This window comes from Macadamia integrifolia, chromosome 6, assembly GCF_013358625.1.
Source record: "Macadamia integrifolia cultivar HAES 741 chromosome 6, SCU_Mint_v3, whole genome shotgun sequence".
Classification (NCBI taxonomy): domain Eukaryota; kingdom Viridiplantae; phylum Streptophyta; class Magnoliopsida; order Proteales; family Proteaceae; genus Macadamia; species Macadamia integrifolia.
This window is the reverse complement of record NC_056562.1, coordinates 35,494,217-35,519,141: the sequence shown is the minus strand read 5'-3', so window position 1 is coordinate 35,519,141 and position 24,925 is coordinate 35,494,217. Positions and strand designations below refer to the sequence as shown.

The following is a 24,925-nucleotide window of genomic DNA, read 5'->3' as shown; positions in this document are numbered from 1 at the left end:
AATGGCAGCTGCAAACGACTGCAATTCCCCCTCAAGTTTCAAACACTGGTATCCGTTCTATATCTCAAGATTCTGATGGACTAGTTTTCATCCGGTTTAACAGACAAATAACCCCTCCTATCTACCAAAGTAGCACCAGAAGAACATGCTCAAATGCATCGACTTCTTCTGACATAAGCAGATGGTTTTCTCAAACTAAAACTACTCCACCTATCCCTAACCTTGCTGGAGTACAAACCAGTCAAAATATTGCCCAGGGAACTTACGAAACTACCTTCCCTGAATCTACCTCATCTGAGGTTCCTGATCAACAATCTCCTACACAATCTGAGGTTGCTGCTCCACCTCATCATGATCCAAAGAATCCTGGAGTACACATGATTCAAACAACCACAGAATACCAAATTGACAAAATTTTACTTAGAACCAATTTTGAGTCACCTAAAAACAAACAAAAAGGAGATTGGTTCTTAGGAACCTTCAATCTTGAACATCAAGCACAAATTCGAACGAATTGGTATAATTTTATGACAAACCTTAAAACAAATGTTTTTTTCTTTACATATTTTGATATATATGCCCAAGATAATAACATCCACTATCCCTGGTATAATCAGATATGCACTCAAACTACTTCTCACAAATCTTGGACCCTATGCGCTGGTCCACCCACTACTGCTATCCATCCCCCGGTGGAAAGCATCAAACATAATTACAAAAATAGTGAAATAACCGCTTCTCTGTTCAAAATTGCAGAAAAAGATGATCCAAACAGAAGACAAATAGAAAAATTAAACTTTGCAAACTTAAGTCTTCAAACCATAGGAAATCAACTATCTAGAGTTGAAAACCTTGTTCAACCTAGACCGATAGCCTCTTCATCTATGATACTGGCTCCGGTTCCAAATTTCGTTCCCTTGTTCAAACCATATAATAGTCCAAAACAACAACAAAATGCTCTTAACAAATCATTTGTCCTTAACCAAATTAATCAACATCTTACTATATTAAACGCTGCTGAAGCACATGTAGAAGCAAAAGTAAATGATCCACGAACACCAGTTCAAAACCAGCCCTCAGCTGAACCCTCGGCTGAATCAAATAATAGAGGTGTTCGCACCATCATAGGATGTTATTCGGATACTTCCTTAAGTTCTGATGAAGAAGACTTCCCCAAAATTAACCAAATTGGTCAAAGTTCTAACCAACACCCGGTCTTCCCAGACCTACAAATTGAAGCTAGAGGAACTGCTCCTCAGGCTTCCTACCAAAGTGGCATCATCTATGAATGGAATATAGATGGTTTGTCTGAACATAATCTCATGAACAAACTCCAAGAAATGACCATGGTTAGCAACGCCCATCATATCAAAAATACACATGATAGTGCTATTGCCACCTTGCTTGTTTCAGGATTTACTGGCCAACTCAAAGGTTGGTGGGATTATGTCCTATCCGATGTCCAAAGAACTGAAATACTTATGGCTGTCCAAATAACACCCGAAGGAACCCCCCTTCTTAATGCTGAAGGAATTCCTATTGAAGATGCTGTTAATACTCCTATCTTCAGCATTGCAAATTACTTTTTAGGAAATCCTTCTCGTCTCAAAGACAGAATAGCCGAACAATTATCAAATCTTCGATGTAAGAAATTACATGATTTCAAATGGTACAAAGATACTTTCTTAACCAAAGTCTTAACCAGACCTGACGCAAACCTTCCCTGTTAGAAAGAAAAATTCCTTACAGGATTACCAATTTTGTTTTCTGAAAAAATCAAACAACGTCTTAGGAAAGAAAATGATGGGATCATTTCCTATGATCAAATGTCCTATGGCCAAATCATTAGTCTAATCCATGAAGAGGGACTCGCCCTTTGTACTGATATTAGATTAAAGAAATCCATAAGGAAAACAAATTTTACAAACAAGACTTAGGAGGATTCTGCGACCAGTTTGGTTTTCCTCCCCTTAGACCTCCAACAAAACACAAACACAAGTCTTCCCGCAAATATTATAAAAATCTTTACAAATCCAAGAAATATATGTCTCACAGACCTTTCACAACCCCTAAGTTTTATCATAAAACTCCTCCAAAACCAAAGTATAACAAATACAGAAAGCCTTTTAAGGCACCTAAAAATTTCAAAGATTCAAAACCTTCTCAAGGATGTTTTCGATGTGGCAAACCAGGGCATATTGCCAAATTTTGTAGAGTCTCAAACAAAATTAATTCTTTACAAATATCCGAGCAAGATAAAACTCAAATTCTTGCCCTTTTCCAATAAACTTCTTCATCCTCTTCTGAAGATGAGAATAACAAACTTAATCAAATTCAAGCTTCTGAACATACTTCTTCTAGTTCATCCAATAATGAGAATTTCCAAGCATGTGCTTGTGATTCCTGTATTATTGGTCTCAACTGTGAAGACTGTGTTCCCAAATCCGTCCAGATGCTCCGTGCATCGCTTAACTAAAATATTTTTGATTATATCGATAGCATGGCAGACCCAGAACAAAAAAATGCATGTCTCGAACATCTCAGAAATAATGTTTCTACCCAAAATTCCCCTCAACCTTACAATCTTAACCAAATTATGCAGAAATTCGACAAAATATCAAAACCCCATGTTCCCGATCATTCTGGTCGAATCAAAGTCCTTGAAACTACCACTGCATCCTTGCAGTATGAAATAAGACAAATCAAACAACAACTGGCCTTCCTCAATAAGCAAAATCAGCAAGCCTCAACTTCAAATGATGAACCATTAACAAATCCTTTTGCATATCAGGTTCCTACTGAACCTAACCCTATAATACCTGGGTTTGTGTCTACCATAACTTGTCAAAATTGGTATGTACGCATAACCTTAGTTGTTAATGCCTCATTCAAATTTTCTGCTATTGCCTTAGTTGATTATGGTGTTAATGCCAATTGTATCAATGAAGGTGCTATTCCAACTTAGTTATATGAAAGAACCACCCAACACCTTAACACGGTTAATGGATCTGGGTTGAATGTCCAATACAAACTTTCAAATACCCACGTCTATAACCAAGGCCTCTGCCTTCCTCAAACCTTCATTCTCGCTAAAGACCTTGACCAATCAATCATCCTTGGTTAACCTTTTCTAGAAAAAATCAAACCATTCAAAATAACCCAAGATGGGATTGCAACAAAGTTTCAGGGCCAGAAGATTGTTTTCCCATTCTTGCAAGCCCAAAATTCTGATAACCAAAGCGTTAACAAAGTTAAACAATTAAACTTTCTCAAAACAGAGCTTCTCTATGAAAGAATCTTTGAACATCTTAAAAATCCCAAAATCATTCACCAAATTAATCAAATCAAATCAAAATTTGAATCCAATCTCTGTTCTGATGTTCCTGATGCTTTTTGGCACCGAAAGCAGCATATGGTGTCCTTACCTTATGCTTCTGGGTTCTCAGATCTCCAAATCCCAACTAAGGCTAGACCGGCTCAAATGAATCAATCTCTCCTTAAGACTTGCAAAGCAAAAATTAATGATCTCCTGGCTAAAAACCTCATTCGGCCGAGTACTTCTCCTTGGAGTTGTACAGCTTTCTATGTCAACAAAGCTGCCGAAATAGAATGCGGTACTCCTAGGTTAGTTGTTAATTACAAACCCCTTAATAATGCCCTCCAATGGGTTAGATATCCAATCCCAAATCAAAATGACCTTTTACAAAGAATTTATCAGGCAAAAATCTTTTCCAAATTCGATATGAAGTCTGGTTTATTGCAGATCCAGATCCAAGAAAAGGATCGTTACAAAACCGCCTTCATAACCCCCTTTGGCCTATATGAATGGAACGTCATGCCATTCGGCCTCAAAAATGCCCCTAGCAAATTTCAGAAGATCATGAATGACATCTTCAACTCCTATGGACAATTTACCATAGTCTACATTGATGTCTTGGTTTTCTCAAATTCTGTGGAACAACACTTCAAATACTTAAGAACGTTTTACCAAATTATAAAATTAAATGGTCTTGTTTTATCTAAAAGAAAAATGGAATTCTTCCTCACCAAAGTTTAAATTACGTTCGTGATTTTCTTTCTCAAATTAGTAAGATTGCCGAACCATTATACCTTCGGCTTAAAAAGAAACCTACTCCCTAGTCCACGGCCCAAACCACGACCGTTCAAACTATCAAGAAATTAGTCAAAGAAATTTCCTGTTTATTTATTCCTAACCCCTGAGGCTTTCAAGATTATTGAGATCAATGCCTCAGATATAGGATACGGCGGAATTCTCAAACAAAGACTTCTGAACGACAACAAAGAACAATTAGTCCAATTCACTTCTGGTATCTGGAATTCCGCTCAAAAGAATTACAGTACCATCAAAAAAGAAATCTTATCAATTGTTCTCTGCATACAAAAATTTCAAAATGTATTAGTAAATAAACCATTTTTAGTTCGTGTTGATTGTAGCGCAGTTAAATACGTTTTACAAAATGATGTTTCAAATCTTGCATCAAAACAAATCTTTGCCCGATGGCAAGCTTTATTATCAATTTTTGAATTTCAAATAGAATATATTAAAGGAGAATCCAATTCTGTCCCTAACTTTCTTACCTGTGAATTCCTACATGGCCAGACTTTACATATCAATCTTATCAGGATGGCTCCCCCTAAGGAGTCCACATCCTCAAATTCTATTGTCAAAATCAAATCCAGTTATGGTGCCACCGCAGCCTCTGCAGCACCATCCAACCAAATAGTTACTAGAAGCCAATCCCAGTTGGCCTCTGCAAATAAACCCCATTCTCATGCTGTGGTCATTTCCTCAGCCGTTGGTCCCCTCCAAACCACAAACAAGGCAAGCTCTAGCCTACAAACTACTCAAGTCAGGCCTCTCCAAACAAGCCAAGGTTCTAAACTCAAAAGCCAATACCATGAAAACCATGCAAAGAAGACCTCTTCACCATTGAAGAACCCCTATTCAAATTTGTCGACTCACCTATCAGTATGGCCCAACAAATTTTCTACAAAGGATGGCATCACCATTCCACATCTTCTTTAAAAAACCAAGAATTCTACGAATATATCCTCGTAGAAACTGACTCTGTCAGATTCAAACTTAACTATGACAGGAATTATCAAACTTTGGTTACACATACAACTGTAACCATATGCAAAATTCTCACACTCCAAGATTAGGGCAGTCATCCCCTTAATACAAGAAGCTTTTCAAATACCTTTAGCCCACAAACTTTTACATATTTTGATTACCAGGACACCTGGTTCAAAGCCTTCTGCTTTCAAAACAGAATTAACCGCCACTCTTGGTTCTTCTGTTTTGAGTACAGATTCAATAACCAAACTCCCCTCTGGTTCTCCAAATGGTGGGATCAATATGGTTCTATGATTGAGATCCTACCACTACAAATATAAGATTCTTTCCAAATATTTTGTCAAAATACAACCCTCCAACCTCACCAACCTGACCTCCTTCGATTCTTCCTCCACTGCCGGTTGGCATGGATACTTTTCTGGGAGTATCAAATTTATGATTACCAGTCACCTGACTGGATTGCCCCAGTTCTTTGCCGGACCTTCAACGTCAAATGGTGGGATAACTGTGACGTCTCCAAATGTGAAAGGACGTCCCTCATCAAAAGCCTCACAGGTCTCAAACCTGTTCCAACACTTCAAAGTACATCAAAATCAAGTATCAAAAGTGAGAAGGAAGCCCTCCTTGCCTGATTGGCTGAACTCGGTTCCGATTCAGAAAAAGAAGGTTCTAACGACAGTGCCTACAACCTCAACTCCCTCAAAGGATCAATGCCAGCTCATGAACAATGTTATGGCCAAGATCTATATGAAGATGACCCTGACTTTGAGCTTGCTAGCTCTAAGGTATCTTCCTCCAGCAAATTCAAAGAGGTAACCTCACGAAGATCTCGTCGGGCTACAAAATCAAAGTCTTCTTCGACGAAACCCTAATTTGGTCCTTAACGTCTGCTAGGACGGTCATAAACTAGCCGACCGGTGTAGTCGTAAAAACCACACCTAGTCAAATAACCTCGGACGACCTGTTAAGGAAAGGAGGTACTGTTACTGTCCCAGGTCAAAGGACGGTCCGACCAATATCTGGATCAAACAAATATGATACAAACCTCTTGATCAAACCAATACGGAGAACAATATCTCTGATACGTGGAATGCTGTAGTAAGATCATTGAAGATTCCAAATCATTTGTCGACACCAACTCTAACAAAGATTCCAAATCATTTGTCGACAACAACTCCAACTTTCGACACCAACAGTGCCACAAATAGTGTTCCAAATTCAAGTGTACAGTTCCTAATGAAATTAGGCACTATTATTCTGTTCCAAACCCACATGCACCGAAAACTCACATGTAATTCAAATGAGCTTCCTTATGTTATAAAAGGAGCACCTCCCCATCACCCAAACCACTTGAAAAAAATTCTCCAACTTGTAAAATTAGCACTTAGAGAGAGAAAAGCTCCGAAGCAAGTTTTGTCCTCCCAAGTTCTTCCAAGATCTCCAAAGTACTCCGTCGGACCTCCAAGTGCTCCGCCGATCTTCAACAATAGGCTCCGATCATCTCAAGTCTAATCGTCTTCCAAAGGTTAGCCACCTACAGCTCAAAGACTCCTCAGACCAAACACCCATCTACTTCTCAAACCGTCTAACCCAAACCTACCCAAAGACTCAAGAACTCTGGATCAAAGTCTCCAAATATTGTATACTTTATTTTCAAATATAATATCTTTGATTGCATTATTAGCTTTCTGCATACAACAGCTTCTTGTTTTATCCTTGGATCAAAACCTACAGTCGTGCCTCTTGATTCCAAGAAATAGATCTGGTTAAGCAGCTTTTCCATTTTGTGCAATTTCATATCTTTTTATTTTAAGTTCATGGTCTTATTCTTTAATTGTTTATCTTTTTCTGTACGGTTAGTCCTGAGTAAGGTATTGCACCTATCTTAGTGTTAGTCTCCTTGCTGGATTGGAGTAAGGTATTGCACCTATCTTGTCCTGATTGCCATACAGAACCAGGAGATCCCCATTTCCCTGGATTTTGGTAAATCTCGATCCTGTAATCTGGTAATATATATATATATATATATTACAAAGGAGGATGGGGGTGTACAAGGGGGTTCTCCTCTATGAATCATCAGTTACCCAAAAAAAGCACCAATGCAATAAGTCATGGGATTGGGGAGCTCAGATCTGTAAGATCCAAGTCATACCCTATAGGCCCATACCTCTTTGATGAAACAGTACTTTCAAATAAGTATAGATTATTAGAGGTGAAACAGGGCGTGTAATAGACTCTGATTTTTGCACTAAAGAAGGATAGAAAATCAGGAACAGCTCACCATTTTCTTGAAATAGAAATAGACAAAATCAAAAAGTTTATTCAAAAGTCCATCAAATGGGGAAAAAAACACAAAGAAGTGGCCATATGATTGAATATATAGGACTCACATCTCTTTCAGACGAGTCAAAGTGAAGCTCATGTGCTTATTGGTTAAAATTTCATCCACTTGTTATGCTCTCAATCGTAGATTTATGAATTACACTAAAATGATTGTAAGAAAATTTGAATTCTTTTCAAGAGTTAAGGAGTGTGAAAATAGATGAATCCAAAACCAAATAAGGGAAGATTCAATTTTAATTGGTCAATTTCTTTTGGCTTTCGTCTTCTAGGCTTTGTTTGGTAGTCCAAAGAAGAAAAAAAATGGAATGAAAAGAAAATACTAGAAAAGAAATGAAATGATAAGAAAAAAAAAAAAAAATTATGACTATTTGGCTATCAATAGAAAAAAAAATTGGCTATCAATAGAAAAAAAAAATTTTTATTTAATTTGTTGTGTTTCATTGTATTTTAATAAGAATTTTTTTAATAGCAGAAGAAAACTTCATCATTCCCAAAGTGAATTTTGAAGTTAAAAATAGAATCATCTTTTGATTTAGGACATACCCAACACAATGAAATTTTTTTAAATCAAGAAAATAATACAATTTTTATATATATTTTTTTATCTTCTCTTGACTATCAAACACAGCCTTTAGACTAAGTTAGAATAGAAAACAAAAAGAAAAAGAAGAAAAGAATTTATGTTTATTTATTATTATTATTTTTAAATTTGAGAATAGATGAGATAAAAAAGCAATCATTTTTTTTTCATCACGATAATACAGCTTTATATATGAATTTATCTCTCTTCTTAAAAAAAAAAAATAATAATAATAAAATAAAATAAAGAAATCAATAGTAACATTGACCGAAACATCATCTAGCAAATATTACTGGTTGAAACCTTTGCTTGTAGAACAGGTGCCAGGTTTGTGGTCTAGAGTCAATCCGTGACATGCATTTCCCCCTCTCCTCCTTTCTTGTGTGTGTGTGTGTAAGGTCTGGCATCTTCAGAGAAACATCTTTAGACGCGTTTCCATTTGTAAGATCTCTTGGCGTGTTTATTGTTTCTCTATAAATTGGGCTTAGATCTTCTCTTTATTGTTAAGAGAAGCATTGCTTAAGTAGCCAGTTCTCTGTTCTTGTCTCCTTTCTTTTGGTGTTTCATCGTCTCTGTTTCCAATGAAGGTCAGTTTTCTCTCTTAAATTCAGTTTCAGATGATTCGTTTTAATTATTTCTTATTATTTCAGTTCATATGTACTTTTTAAACTTAGAAGTCGAACTACTTTTCGATTGAGTTTTGATTGATTGCAGTGGCGATTTTCCTTTCCCTGTTTTACTTTTTGGAGATTTCTGAATCTTTGTAGATAGTGGATTTGTTTTTCTTTTATTCTTCTTTTTCCCCTTTTTAAAAAATTGGTTAGTCCTGTGTTGATTCTGATTCTGATCTTGATTCTGATCTATACTTATTTGTTACAGAAAGTTGCGGCGTGGCTAGAGTTGCATGACGACAGAGCCAAGCAAAAGGCCATTAAAGTAGTCTCTACCCTTTCAGGAATCAATTCCATCGCGGTGGACATGGAGAACCAGCTAATGACAGTGATCAGAGACGTGGATCATGTAGACGTCGTGGACAAATTGCGAAAGCTTTGGCACACGGAGATAGTCTCTGTTGGACCATCGAAAGAGCTTGAGAAAGACGGCAAACCCAGAAACCTGAACCAGAAACCATAAGAAAAAGCCTTCAGCACATAAAATGAATAAGTAAGGTCTCAAGCCTTGTCTGAGTCCCTGAGAGGGTACGATGTGATCCTGTGAAGCATCGAAAGCCCACGGAACTGTTCTAGAAGTCCGAAGAAAATCCCATCCCCTCCATGACCTTTCATAAGATAAGGTCATTCGATGTGGTCATAAGCTTTAGATATGTGACACTTGAGACCCATTAATTTCTGTCATCTGTGTAGCAGTTCATATGCAACTAGGAGATTGTCTGACCTTGGGGATGAAGTTGCTGTGGCCTTCTCTTCTGGTTTCTTGGGTTCATCCTCCTTCTCAGGCTCTTTCGGTGGCCCAACAGAGACCATTTCTGTTCACCATAGCTTTCGCAATTTGCCCATGACGCCTACAGGATCCAATCTCCGATCACTGTCATTAGCTGCTTCTCCATATCGACGGCAATGGAATCAATTCCTGAAAGGGTAGAGTAGAGACTGCTTTCATGGCCTTTTGCTTAGCTTTGTTGTATGAGGCTTATTATAATCCCTATAAGATACAGTACTATCTCCCGAGTATCCATAGTGCAGAAGAGAATCCCAACGCTTGTGTTATCTGTTAATTTGGGACTGTTTATTGAGAAGAAAAAACTGAAACTTTATCCATTATTTGCTTAAGATCATGGCCAGATGCCCAAGGACCTTGAAGCTCCTCTGTACAGTTTTGCTCCTGGGGATGGTGGGTTGGTTGATTGTTCTTCACTGGTTGAAATCTAGGCGCTTATGGAAGCAAGCACGGATTCTCGGCTCATATTTCATCAATTGATTGACAAGGTTATTCTCAATTTTCAGGCTTTGTAGTTGTATGATCTCATATATAATATGTTTTTTCAAACCTTATAGAAATTTCTAGAGGGGAGAGGGTGAGGGTAGGAGAAGAATGCCACTCATTGCCATACCCATTGGTCCAGGGTTGTCAAAATCAAACCAAATTATTTATCCAACCCCTAAGTGGGAGGGGAGATTCATTGAAGCCCCAACGGAAAAAATTTCTACCTTGAAATAAAATGTGAAACCTCTACCTTGAAATAATAAATTAAAATGCAAGGAAAATTGAGATCTTTGCCATAGATTTGATAGGTTGGGGTGATCTCTTTTTTTTTTTTTTGTCATTATCACTTCATGCTTGTCATGGGTGTGTGTCTTTTACAAGAGTTTTCTTCATGATTATACTTCGACTTTCCTTATCAAACCTCATGATTTTACCTTCGCTGCTTACGCTTTTCCCATTTGTTTGGTTGAGCAGAAAGTGGTAGAGAACATCAATCGAATAGATGGATGACTTTTCTCTTAGATGTCAAAGTGGGCAAATCTTGGACTCTTGGAAAATCATATAGGCTTCCACAACTATAATAATTCTTCGTCTCATAGTGGCATATAGGCTGGATCCTCCACTTCTCTTTGCATGCATCTTGTATGGTGTCATAGGCAGGTTTCAAGAATCGGAGAATCGGATTGAGAATTGGCAGTCATCGATTTCAATTTTTAATGATCCGATATGGTCAATTCCTAGATAAAAAAACAAGCCCATTAGGGTGATCTAATTGGATATTGATCAAGATCGATCTTGTTCCAAGATCTGAGAATACGAATTGATCCCGAGATTTCCAGTCATATCCAATACATCCTTTGTTTCAACAGTACTTTCGAGTGAGTAGAGAGGATTTGTCATTTGAGGGTGTCCAATGCCCTATCTGTGTGTGGATTTTTTTTCTATGCCTTCTTACAAAAAATGTGGGTCTCATAGATTTTTTGTTTTATTTTTCAGGAGAACCTATACTACCCGCATCAGTTTCACTGTTCTATTGATAGGGTGTAAATCTTTTACCTTAATTTTATTCAACAATTTTTGAAAAGGATACCCAAGTAAGTCCACGCTCTGTAAGATTTCCTATTAGGTGGGCTAGCATAGTCAAAGATTTGTTTCCAAAACCGATTTAGTGGTATTGACTAAAGATGGAGTAAGCAGAAAGAATCCAATGTTATTGGTAAGTGATCTCTATGGAGATATTGGATTCTATTAGCACACCTTAATGGTATGAAATATTTATTACTATGTGTGGACCTAAGGTATTGTTTCATTAATGGGGAAGAAACCCTAATTTTATTGCAGGGTTGGTTCCTACCCTCACCCCTATATATAGTTATCACTGACTCATTAAGTGAGGCGAATGACCTAAAAGTAAAAGGGAAAGAGGGTAGACCAGACCAACATTGATCGTGTTGTACGAGGAGCATACAAGAAGACTTTGAGTTCTTATTCTTCAATCATAGATTCAGGTATGCCTAAAACGTGTCTTTGTAGTGTTTATCGTGCATGCTTATCGATTTCCATGAGTCATTTTCGCATTTATTTTCTTTCAATGGTATCAGAGTCTCGTTCATAGAGATCGATAGGTTGTTAATTTATTATGATCTTAGACATGATTTACAATGGTGACTTTATGTCGATCATGTTTGTTGTTCTATTTTTCAAATCTGTTTTAGGGCTCCATTGGAAACCGTGACCACTCAAGATTGTTTAAAATATATATATTTTTCAATAGAGCCCTAAAAAGTTACACAAGTTATTAAAAAAAAAAAGAGTTACTTTTATTGGGTTTGTTTCTCTGTTAGAGAAACCGTACCTTTTGGTTTATTATTATTCATTATATATAATATATTATATTATATAAGAAGGGTCAAAAGTTACACAAGTTACTAAAAAAAAAGAGTTACTTTTTATTGGGTTTGTTTCTCTGTTAGAGAAATCGTACAATTTTTTTTTTCTGACTATTGATTTTGGCATATATGATTATTGATTTTGGCATATATGATTCAACTTTTTATTGTGGAACATTTTTATTTTTTTTAATCAGATTATTTTGCCTTGTGATATTTTGTTCTATCACGATAGGAACACCTATGGATGTCAACACAGTTTTATGTGCTTTTGTGTTTCATATTATTATACAATTATTTGATTTAATATATATATATATATATATATATTGAAATATAATTGGCATACAGTAGCAATCCAGGTTTATAGAGTTTTTGTAATTTTAGAGATTAGACTTCAACTTAGTGGGCTAATTCCTAAAGATGCGGAATCACTATAGACCATCCGGATGGATTGTAGTCAAGAAAGCCATATGACGAACGATGTGCTCTTGCCAACACAAGTGAGTCTTCGTTTGGTCGATTTTGCTTGATGGTCACCTGTGTTTGATGGTGTGAGGGTGACCATCAAGAAAGCCATAGACCATTCTGCTTATTTTGTTTCCAATAATGGGGGTAAGAAGAAATTCAAGAAAAATTGGAAAGGCAACAAGCAAGAAAAATCAGGAAAAATAGAACTGAAAATCGATCATAATCTGAAACCAAAGACTAAGGCTTTTAAGGGAAAGTGCTTCTTCTGCAAAAAGAATGGACATAAGAAGACAGATTGCTATGGTTATAAGAAATAGCTTGAAAAGAAAGGTATATTCTTAGCTCTAGTGTATCTTGAATCAAATCTTGTAGATGTTTCCCCTGATTCGTGGTGGATTGATATTGGAGCAACTATTCACATCACTAATTGTTTGCAGGAATTAAGAAGCAGGAGAAAACCAAGTGAGGGAGAGATGATGATCTACATGGGGAATGGAGAGAAGACCAAAGTTGAATTCATAGGAGTAGTTAGATTACTTTTATCCACTGGTTTTGTTTTGGATTTGAATGATGTGGTTTATGTACCGTCGTTTAGACGAAAACTTATTTCGGTATCTAAATTTGACAGTTGTGATTACACTTTTAATATTGGCAATGGAAAAATCACTCTCTATTCTGGTTCTCTTATGGTTGGATCTACCTTATTATGTGATGGTCTTTATAAATTTGATTTGGATATTAGTTCCTCCAAATATGCCAACACTTCTTTTGTTGTAAATTATATGGTTACAAATCCTAAACGTGCTAGATTGGATGAAAATTCTTCTATGTTGTGGCATAAACGTTTAGGACATATTTCTAAACAGAGGATAGAACGATTTATTAAGGATGGTATACTTCCTCAATTGGATTTTTCAGATTTTAAGAATTTGTATTGCTTGCATTAAGAGAAAACACACTAGAGTTAAAAAGAAATGTGCAACCAGGAAGGATGAAGCATTGGAATTGATTCATACTGATATTTGTGGTCCATTCACTCTTACTACTATGGGTGGATACAGATTTTTTATTACTTTCATAGATGATTTTTCATGTTTTGGTTTTATTTACCTTATTCAAGAAAAATCTGAATCCTTAGATGCTTTCAAAGTTTTTAAAGCAGAGGTAGAACTTAAAAGGAAAAAGAAGATAAAAAGTGTGAGATCTGATCGAGGTGGAGAGTTTTATGGTAGATATGATGAAACTAGGCGTAATCCTGGACCATTTGTTAGATTCTTACAAGAATGTGGTATTGACACTCAGTACACTATGCCTGGTTCACCTGAGCAGAATGGGGTGACTGAAAGGAGAAACCGTACCCTTATGGATATGATGAGAAACATGATAAGTAATTCAACTTTACCTGATTTCTTATGGGGTAATGCTTTGAAAACAACAGTATATATCTTGAATAAAGTACTTAGCAAGTCTGTTCCTAGAACTCCCTATGAATTGTTGACTGGTAAAAAGTCAAATTTATCTCATTTTCATATATGGGGATGTGCTGCAGAGGTGAGACCTTACAATCCTCAGATGAGGAAGCTTGATCCAAGGACCGTTAGTGGTCATTTTATCGGTTATTCTGAAAGATCAAGAGGATATAGATTCTATTGTCCTACACATTCTACCAGAGTAGTGGAATCAAATCGGACAACTTTCTTTGAGGATGATCTAGATTTTCAGTCTGCTCAACCACGTAATTTTGTTTTTGAGGAGGAACGTGTTCTTGTACCTATGCCTGTGACGCTGCCGTCTACTGTATTACAACCTCACATTGAACAAGAGAGTGTCCCCACTCAAGAACTTGTGCAACGTATAGTGGTTGAGCCTGCACCCCCTGTTGTTGATGAGATTCAGGACCATATTGCAGCTGATGTTCCCTTGAGGAAATCAGAGAGAAATCGTAGGCCTGCCATATCTGATGACTATGTTGTTTATTTACAAAAGCATGAATTTGATATTACTTTGGATTCAGATCCAATTAGTTTTGACCAGACTGCCAATGATCCCAATTCATCAATGTGGATGGTTGCCATGCAAGATGAATTGAATTTTATGTCTGTTAATGATATTTAGGATTTGGTTAAATTACCAAAAGGATATAAACCAATTGATTATAAATGAATTTTCAAGACCAAACGGAACTCTAAAGGTGAAATTGAGCGTTACAAGGCCAGACTTGTAGCAAAAAGATTCAGCCAGAGAGAGGGCATAGATTACAAAGAAACATTCTCACCAATCTCGACAAAAGATTTTTTCAGAATCTTCATGGCTTTAGTAGCACATTTTAATTTGAAACTTCATCAGATGGATATCAAAACAACTTTCCTATATGAAGATCTTGAAGAGGATGTTTACATGCAACAACCCCTTGGCTTCAGGCAAGCTGATACAAAGCATCTTGTGTGCAAACTCATGAAATCTATTTATGGTTTGAAACAGACATCTAGACAATGGTATCTTAAGTTCGATGAAGTTGTCACTTCTTGTGGTTTCAAAGAAAATCTTATGAACTAGTGCATTTATCTGAAGATCAATGGGAGTAAGTTCATTTTCCTTATGTTTTATGTTGATGATATTCTTCTTGCCAGCAATAATATTGATCTTTTGCATGAGACAAAACGATTATTATCAAGTCACTTTGATATGAAGGATCTTGGTGAGGCCTCTTATGTTTTGGGCATTGAGATTCATCGTGACAGGTCTTGCGGCGTTCTTGGTTTGTTTCAGAAAGGTTACTTTGAGAGGGTATTAAAAACATTTAATATGTTAGCATGTTCCCCTAGTAAGGCTCCAGTAGTGAAAAGGGCTAAATTTGGCAAGTCTCAATGTCCACAGATAGAATTGGAGTGTAATCAGATGAAGAACATACCTTATGCATCTGCTGTAGGTAGTTTGATGTATACTCAAGTTTGCACACGGCCTGACATTGCCTATGTTATTAGTGTACTTGGGAGATATTTGAGCAACCCTAGTGAAGCGCATTGGGTAGCTGCTAAGAAAGTCATGAGATATTTGTAGGGCACTGAGGATTTTATGTTTACTTATAGAAGAACCGATTCACTTGATGTAGTCGGTTACACTGACGTAAATTTTGCTGGATGCCTAAATGACCTCAAGTCTACTTCTGGATATGTTTTTGTGATGACAGGTGGGGCTATATCTTGGAAGAGTGTCAAGCATACACTCACTGCATCTTCTACTATGCAGGCAGAGTATGTGACTTGTTATGAAGTCACTGTTCAAGCTTTATGGTTAAGGAATTTTATCTCAGGACTACAGATTGTTGACTCTATATCTAAACCATTGAGGATATTCTGTGAAAACTCTGCTGCGGTTCGTTTTTCTCATAACAGTAAAAATACTTCAGGCTCTAAACACATTGACATTAAATATTTTTTCATCAGAAAGAAAGTTCAAGAGTCACAAATTACATTGGAGTAGATTGCTACAGAAAACATGATTGCATATCCTCTTACTAAGGGCTTGACTCCAAAAGTCTTTCAAGAGCATGTCACTAATATGGGACTTGTTAGTTCTTTTGATGTATTTTATTAATGGGAGTTTTACTCAATATGTTCGCATTTGACTTTCAGTTTTAGTTTATACATATGATGCATTATTATTGTTCTCAAGAATATATATGCATTTTTATTATGATAATTTTTTTATGTGTATACACTTATTTATTTACCTCATACAGAAAATTGAGGTTATATGTGGTGTATTTATCTCATTCGGTATCTGAGGTTCTAGTCAATACACACACATTCAGCCATTAACAAAGTCTCGTCTGATTGAGGTCTAGTGCTAGTGTTGTGGGACATCCGGACTCAGTTCTAATGAGTTTCTTTGATTGAAGCTTAAGCGTTTGGAAGACGTTTGTAGTTAATGAGACTTTCGGTATTTGTCTCATAGGGCTCATTTGGTTTTCGAGCCATGACCAATTTGGAAATAGACATGATGATCACTATTACATTTATTTTTATACCAAACTTTCATACTGTTCAACCCAAGTCAGTGATGTTATGAGCACTTTAATGTGTTTGGTCTTATATCGCTTTAGATGTGATGATTAATACGGTTGGGTGTTTGCAATTCTCATTCGGACCAAGACATTTGGTTTAAGGTGCACTCCATTCAACACTGTTTTTTTTGTGGCCACATTCAATTTATCTAAACCGGAGAGTTGTTTTAAATAAATTTTAAAATCTAAAACTTGTGACATATGTTGCTAAAGTGGGAGATTGTAAGATTTTCAATTAGGTGGGCTAGCATAGTCAAATATTTGTTTCCAAAACGGGTTTAGTGGTATTGATTAAAGATGGAGTAAGCAGAAAGAATCCAATATTATTGGTAAGTGATCTCTATGGAGATATTGGATTCTATTAGCACACCTTAATAGTATGAAATATTTATTACTATGTGTAGACCTAAGGTATTGTTTCCTTAATGGGAAGAAAACCCTAATTTTATTGCAGGGTTGGTCCCTATCCTCACCCCTATATATAGTTATCACTGACCCATTAAGTGAGGCGAATGACCTAAAAGTAAAAGGGAAAGAGGGTAGACCAGACCAATATTGATCGTGTTGTACGAGGAGCATACAAAAAAACTTTTGAAGAGTTCTTATTCTTCAGCTATGGATTCAGATATGCCTAAAACGTGTCTTTGTAGTGTTTATCGTGCATACTTATCGATCTCCATGAGTCGTTTTCGCATTTATTTTCTTTCACAACATAGATGATACTTGTGTTTTTGACCATGAATTCATGTAACATGCAAATTCCTTCTCACATTGGCAACATAGAACCTTCTCCCTTTCTACTCTATGAAATCTAGCATTCTATTGGTCGTAGCATTAGCTAGTTATATCCATGGTTTCAAATATCATTGTTGGATCAAATTAATACCAATACTTGGCTAATCCTATATCAGTGTGTGATAATTTTTTTTCAGTGGCGTAAACTTAGTAACCATTTGTAGTAAGGTTCAAGATACCGAAATGATGTTGGGATCATATAAGGTTGATATCGATCCGATCAGTCACATATCTGCCAGAAAATATCCTTGATTGTCATTAAAATCTATATGTTTTTTGTTTGCCATATTAATCATTGTCCGTATCAATCCAATGATACATTATCGCTTAAGAATTAGGCTCCTACCAAAAAAAAAAAAAAAACTGTTTCTGAAACAAGCATTACCAAACGGCAGAAATGTCGTTTCTGCGTTCTGAAACTGTTCTAGAAACAGATTCACCAAACAGCTTTAAATCGTTTAAAAACGGCGTTTTGACACAGAAACTGAAATTTCCGTTTCTGACACGAAACGGAGTTTCTGGAACAGAAACGATACCAAACGGAGGCTAAGACTCGACTTAATCTCTCTTTCTCTTTATTTTTGTAATATAAATTGTCAAGAGAAGCATTGCTAAGTACCCACTTCTCTTTCTTGGACTCTGTTTCCAATTTTGATCTCAACTTGCTTGCTTGCTTACTTGTTTTCCTGGTCTGATATTTTAAAATTAAGAGAAATGAAGGTCAGTTTTCTCTCTCAATTTGGTTCTAATTCAGTTCAATTTTACTTTTAAACTAGATTTCAACTACTTATTTTTTTTTTTTTATTGAGTTTTGATTGATTGCGGTGGAGATTTTCCTTTCCTATTTTACTTTTGGAGATTCTGAATCTTTACTTCCTTTTCCCCTTTTTAAAATTTGGTGGGTTTATTCTGATTTTGATTCTGGTTCTGGTTCTGGTTCTGATTCTGATCTGTTCTTATTTGTTACAGAAAGTTGTGGTGAAGCCAGACTTACATGATGGCAGAGCCAAGCAAAAGGCCTTGAAAGCAGTCTCTACCCTTTCAGGAATCGATTCCATCGCCATGGACATGGAGAAGCAGTTATTGACAGTGATCGGAGATGTGGATCCTATAGACGTCGTGGGCAAATTGCGGAAGCTTTCTCACACGGATATAGTCTCTGTTGGACCAGCGAAAGAGACTGAGAAGAAGGAAGAACCCAAGAAAACAGAAGAGAAGGTCATCGAATGGGCTAAGGCAAATGAGGCTTATTATAACCCCTATAGGACACACTACTATGCCCAGCCTATTTATAGTGCAGAAGAGAACCCCAACGCTTGTGTTATCTGTTAGTTGGGAATATTGTTTGGTGAGAAGAAAACTGATCGAAACTTCATCCATTATTGAGTACAGTTTTGTTCCTGGGGTGGTGGGTTGGTTGATTTCTCTTCACTTGTTGATTTACTGGATTTATGGAGCTCACTTACGGAAGAGATAGTGATCTCTAATAAATGAGGCTTATTTTTTTTTTTTACTTTCTTTTCTTTAATTATTTCTATTTTCATTTCATTTATTAAAAGGATCTGTCTTCCACACGCTCTCATTAGTGTGATTTCCCACTCTGATGTTATAGAAAACCTCTGGCCATACAATAACTAAATTATAACACAAAGGGATTTGTGGTCATTGCCATAGATTTGGTAGGTTTGGGGTAAATCTCATCTTTTTCTTTATCACTTATTCATGCATGTTCCGTGGGTTTGATTGAATTAAATTTGACACAAAATTAATCTAAACCATATGGCAAAAACATGCTTTATGACAAATAAAGAAAAATAACATATTATTATGATAATAAAAAAATCATCAAATATATAATTATACAAAATCAACCATGTTATGTGAATTCATCATCTATCAATAAAAAAAATTAAGAAAAAAATGAGAAAAAAAGAGAAGAAAGCACTTATATGGAATAAATCAGGGGGAGTCATGCCCCATAACTCCTTTGTTTCAACACTACTTTCAGGTGAATAGAGAGGATCCGTGGCCGATCAATTATGGGAGAATGGATCTGTTGTTCGTACGATCACCTAGTCGTACGAATGAGCGATCAACATTTATCCTTTTTACTCTTAGATATATTACTCTTTATCCTTATAATGGCATAAAGTGGGACGGATGTTGATCATTGATTCGTACGACCAGGTGGTCATACGAGCAACTGATTCTATCTCCAATTGTGGTATGTTGAGGTCCTTCGTACCACAACCATCAAGCGAAGGGTTGGTATATGCAATCCAACCGCTAGACAACTGCTGATTAGTTTCCTTACCTCTGAAAACCCAACCTTTCGATCCAATCTAATAAAATAGGATAATAATTGGACAATCCAATGGCTGAAAAAGAAAACTAAGAAGTGGCCATATTATTGGATATATATATCTCTTTCAGACTAGGCAACGTGATTTTTTTTTACTTTTTTGGCACGAAAAACTCTCAAGGAGAGGTTTCATTATCTATATCAGGTAAAAACAGAAACTACAATACTTTGGAGGTCATCTTGAAAGGAGCGTTTCTAAATACCCCAAATGAGGGTAGAGCGAGGTCCATTTAGAAATAGTATGGTATGGATATTCTCATCTCTATCACTCTATGAATGTCAATGTGAAACTCGTGTCCACTAATTAAAATATTATTAACGTGATATGCTCTTGGCTATGAACCAACGGATTACTTTGAAATGATTTAAGAAAATTTGAACACATTTCATCAACTGTTACATGATTTGGGTGCTCTACAGAGGAATCGGTGAGGATAGAGCGATATGTGAAGCCCTCACTAGCTGGTACCCCTACTGCACCAAGTGGTGCTAGCCTAAATCCTAAGTTCCATCAGTTGGTCTCTTTTGGTTTTTGTATTTTATAAGACATTCTCATGCACATAGCCTGGTGGGATAAGCACGTTGACGTAGTAGGGGTTGTCAGAGTAGAGCATTGGCTTAAGTCTTAGAAGAGATATTCTGCTCTTGTCTCTATTGGGTTGCCATCTTAATTGGCCTATGGGCCCCTGATAGAAAATGTCAAAAAAAAAAAAAAAAAAAAAAAATTGTAGGACTTTTCCACACTGGCAGCATGGGGTACAGTTTCCCATTACTTTTGAACAGCTTTACTCTTACTCTAACTGTTACAATGATACATGATCAACCAAGCAAAGGTATAGGCCTATATGACAGGGATATTTGAAACCATGAGCATAATTGGCTAATGCTATAACCAATAGTAAGCTTGGTTCTACTTGGTTCTATGGGGTAGAACCGTAGAAAGGGAGAGGGTTTACCAAGGTGCCAACGTGAAGGTATTTACATGCTATGATCAATTAATGGTTTGAAAAAGTATTATTCATGCGGACCCCGTATTTAAAAATGGAATGAGGAACTCTCTTGGTGTGGTGTAGGAACATCTAAACACAACCCCTATTTTCAAGAGGTAGGGAAATTTTATCACAGCCCATGAAAAAAAGTGATTGTGTCCATGTGTTCTTTATTTCAGAATTCAGACCAGTAAGATTCTTTTTCTCTTTTAAAATAGATAAGATAAAATAAAAATATATATATGGGGCCTTCACTTTTTTGTGAGAGATCGTGGGAAAAAATCCACACACATGATGGAGTGCGTGGATTTTATCCCTGATTAAAAAAATACAAGATAATGCTGATCACGTAGTTTTAAATACTAATATCATATCGAAATATTGGTTGATATGTATTGGTATCGGTTGAATCACATATTGGTATTGATACTGAGCTGATGTGGATAGACTGATAAGGTTAAAAATATTTTTTTATGTATTTAACATTTTTTTTTTGAAAAATTACATGATTATCCACTCTTGGGGTTTTTTTACAAAATTATCCATCCAAAATTTCAGTAATAAAAAAATACCCAAAATCAAGTTTGGATTTACAAAACTACCCACTCAAATATTCAGTTAATAAAAATATCTGATTTATATGTGGAAGACAAAGGAAAATTACTATTTTGAATAGTTTTGTAAACTCAAACATGATTTTGAGTATTTTTGTTAATTGAAACTTTAAATGGATAATTTTATAAGAAAATAAAAAATGGGTAATCATGATATTATTATTATTAGTATTATTTTTTAAGGTAAATCCATCCAATATTGTCAATGTATACAATATTGATATTGTTACTGACGCGACGCTGTGATTTAAATCGCTGTTGGTCCTCAACAATTAGCTAACATGGCTTTCAATGGATGTAAGCCACATATGCCAAAGGTGGTTCCAACTGGCACAGGATGGGACCCCGTATGTTCAATTCATTGTGTCCCATTTGATAAAAGACTCAGTCTCGAGTCAAGGTCTTCCTACCTATAAACAAAAGAGTCAAGGTCTTTTTTTAAAACTTTTTTTAATGGAGTCAAGTTCTTCGAAATGAGCTTGTGGGGGATGGGAACTGTGGCTCCACTTCTAGCGACGACCAAGACACAAGCCTGAAAGAGAAACATCTTTAAGCGCGTTTTCATTTGTAAGATCTCTTTGCGTGTTGATTGTTTCTCTTTGTTTTTGTACTATAAATTGGGCTTAGATCGTTCGTCTCTTTATTGTTAAGAGAAGAAGCATTGCTAATCAAGTACCCACTTCTCTTTCTTGGTCCCTGTTCTTGTGTCCGGCCTTTCTTTTGTTGTTTTTATCGTCTCTGTTTCCAATTTTGATCTCTCCTTGCTTGCTTCCCCGGTTAGATATTTGAAATTCAAGAGAAATGAAGGTCAGTTTTCTTTCTTAATTTGGTTCTAATTCAGCCCAGATGCTTCATTGTAATTAATTCTCACTATTTCAGTTCAATTGTGCTTTTAAACTAGATTTGAACTATTTTTTTCATTGAGTTTTGATTAACTGCAGTGGAGATTTCTCCTTTCCCTGTTTTACTACTTTTGGAGGTTTCTGAATTTTTACAGATACTGGATTTGTTTTTCATATTCCCTCTTTTAAAATTTGGTTATGAATCCTGGGTTTATTCTGATTCTGATTCTGATCTGTTCTTATTTGTTACAGAAAGTTGTTGTGAAGCTAGACTTACATGATGACAGAGCCAAGCAAAAGGCCATGAAAGCAGTCTCTACCCTTTCAGGAATTGATTCCATCACCGTGGATATGGAGAAGCAGACAATGACAGTGATTGGAGATGTGGATCCTGTAGACGTCGTGGGCAAATTACGAAAGCTTTCGCACACGGATATGGTCTCTGTTGGACCATCGAAAGAGCCTGAGAAGAAGGAAGAAGCCAAGAAACCAGAAGAGAAGGTCATCGAATTGGCTAAGGCATATGAGGCTTATTATAACCCCTATAGGACACACTACTATGCCCAGCCTATTTATAGTGCAGAAGAGAACCCCAACGCTTGTGTTATCTGTTAATTTGGGAGTATTTAACGAGAAAAAAGCTGATCGAAACTTCATCCATTATTGCTTAAGAAAACTATGCTCAAGGACCTTGAAGTCTGTACAATTTTGTTCCTGGGCATGGTGGGTTGGGTTTTTTTTTTTAGAGTGTTCTTTACTGTTCTCTCTTTTTAAGGGTTTGTGATTCATGGAGAGAATAAATAGAGTTTGAAGTATACTTAGTATTGTCAAAGGACCTTGAAGCTCCTATGTACAGTTTTGTTCCTGGGGATGGTGGGTTGGTAGATTGCTCTTCACTGTTTGATTGGAATAAAGATTGCTCTTTCACTGTTATTCTCTCTTTTTAAGGGTTTGTGATTCATGTAGAGTAAATACAAAATTTGAAATATATTTTACTATTATCCAAAGTCTGTAAGCTGCTCTGATATTATTTGTGGAAGTATTAATTTAGAAAATTAAGCTATAAGAGGAAAAACCATATCGAATTATTTAAGATCTATGGTTTCGTAAAAAAATTGACGTGCGTTAATATCATCTTAGGTTTTTTTCACCTGTAAGTCAATTTATGGGATTGAGCTCTTCTATATCAATATAGAATGGAGTAAAAATCATTTTTTCCTTGCATGGGGAGGATCAAGAAGATGATGGGAAGTTGCCTGGGTAAATCCACTCATAAAAGAAAGTTCACGGTTACGTGATTTTTTATGAGTGTCCTTCAACTTTCTTTATATCCCATGATTTCACTCATATGATCACTTATGCCTTTTTCATTTGCTTAGATGGGTGGAAAAATAGTAGAAAATCATTTATTTTTTTATCTTTCCAATCAAATGGATAGATGACTTTCCCACATATGATGTCTTTTTTTTGGTAATGAAAAAAATGTGCTCTATGATAGTGATCATAGCCCCTAGGATAAGCCCTCGTATGGTAAGCAGCGCTTCTGCAAGACTAATGGACGATAATGAGCATGCCAAGACTCAAACCCACAATCAGCCAACTCCAACGGTGATGGGTTGAAGGCATTTTTACCACTAAGCTACCAACCCCATTGATTCCACATATGATGTCAAAGTGGACAAATCTTGGACTTTGTAATCTTGGAAAATCATAAAGGTTTCTCAAGTATAATAATTCTTCTATTTCATGGGGGCATAAGCTGGATCCTCCACCTCTCATTGTTTGCATCTTGTATGGTGTCATGGGTTTATTGTTTCTCCTTTTGGTGCATGTCTCCACTTTGACCCACAAATGATCCCATTGGCCAGCTCCATCAATGCTCAGTTGAGATCAAATTTTATAAACGCCTTTGTGGGAGTTATATAGGCATTAGGAATCAAGTCACTCAACTGCTTTTCAATCATGGTAGCGAGAGAATCTCTTCAGTCATAGGATCTAATTTTTTGATTGAACAAGGAAAAAGTATTTTCAACCTCATACAATAAGGAAAGGAGTAATAATAGTGAACTTAAAATCTAATCATTACCTCAAAACATCATTAGTGAAGAGACTCTCCTCAAATGTCAAATGGTCCCCTCCTTACCTTCATTTTATCAAAATTAATGTCGAAGAAGCATCCATTTGGTGGAAATCCTGGTCCTGCCAGTGTAGGAGGTGTTTTTTGAGATCACAATAGCATCTTCTACTACGAATTTTCAATTGGAATCGGTGTTGCCCATGCTTGTGTTGCTCAAGCTCTGGCAAATTTTTATGCTATGAAATTGGCATTGGAGTTAGGATATAATTCAATTTTGATGGAAGAAAACAATCTTACCATACGAAAGATTCTCAATCGAAATTTCCACTCCATTCCTTGGCAAATCAAGCACATCATCGTTGACTGCTGGGCTTTAGCAGATCATTTTGTTCAACTTTCCTTTCACAATAATCTTCGTGAAGGAAATTCTGCTGCTGATATGTTAGCATCTCTTGGGGCCTCTACGCAGTGTCAAAGTTATTGGGATGCACCCACACCCCACCCGGAAAAAAATCGTCTACAATTCCGATCTCGTACAATTTCATGCAATACCACCTTCAGGTGGTGACATGTGTATTGATACCAATACAATGGTCCAGATTTGATTTAAATGCCTCTTCACTGATTTAATGTTTTATTAGTTGTACCAGATCTGAACCATTGTATTGGTATCAATACACGTGTCACCACCTGAAGGTGATATTATACGAAATTATACGAGATCAGAATTGCAGACGATTTCACCCCCCCCCCAACCCCCTTCCCTTGTTATCTACTGTGTTATTGTTAGATAGTTGCGGTTCTATTTTTCTTTATTGTTCTAGTTAAGGATTTATATATTAAAAAAAAAAAAAA

At 36.3% G+C, this 24,925-nt stretch overlaps 3 protein-coding genes across 3 annotated transcripts; all 3 read left to right on the top strand.

The window, feature by feature from the left end:
- Positions 1 to 8,418: 8,418 nt before the first annotated feature.
- Positions 8,419 to 9,428, top strand: LOC122081524 (heavy metal-associated isoprenylated plant protein 39-like). The gene is made up of 2 exons (XM_042648675.1): positions 8,419 to 8,608; positions 8,901 to 9,428. Exons 1-2 carry the CDS (start codon positions 8,603 to 8,605, stop codon positions 9,153 to 9,155), a joined length of 261 nt encoding a protein of 86 aa, XP_042504609.1. The 5' UTR covers positions 8,419 to 8,602; the 3' UTR covers positions 9,156 to 9,428.
- An 8,332-nt stretch (positions 9,429 to 17,760) lies between these two features.
- Positions 17,761 to 18,697, top strand: LOC122081523 (heavy metal-associated isoprenylated plant protein 39-like). The gene is made up of 2 exons (XM_042648674.1): positions 17,761 to 17,906; positions 18,156 to 18,697. Exons 1-2 carry the CDS (start codon positions 17,901 to 17,903, stop codon positions 18,516 to 18,518), a joined length of 369 nt encoding a protein of 122 aa, XP_042504608.1. The 5' UTR covers positions 17,761 to 17,900; the 3' UTR covers positions 18,519 to 18,697.
- A 3,085-nt stretch (positions 18,698 to 21,782) lies between these two features.
- On the top strand, positions 21,783 to 22,926 carry LOC122080920 (heavy metal-associated isoprenylated plant protein 39-like). Its single transcript, XM_042647806.1, has 2 exons — positions 21,783 to 21,958; positions 22,246 to 22,926. The coding sequence occupies exons 1-2, from the start codon at positions 21,953 to 21,955 to the stop codon at positions 22,606 to 22,608; spliced, it is 369 nt and encodes a 122-aa protein (XP_042503740.1). The 5' UTR covers positions 21,783 to 21,952; the 3' UTR covers positions 22,609 to 22,926.
- The last annotated feature ends 1,999 nt before the right edge of the window (positions 22,927 to 24,925 follow it).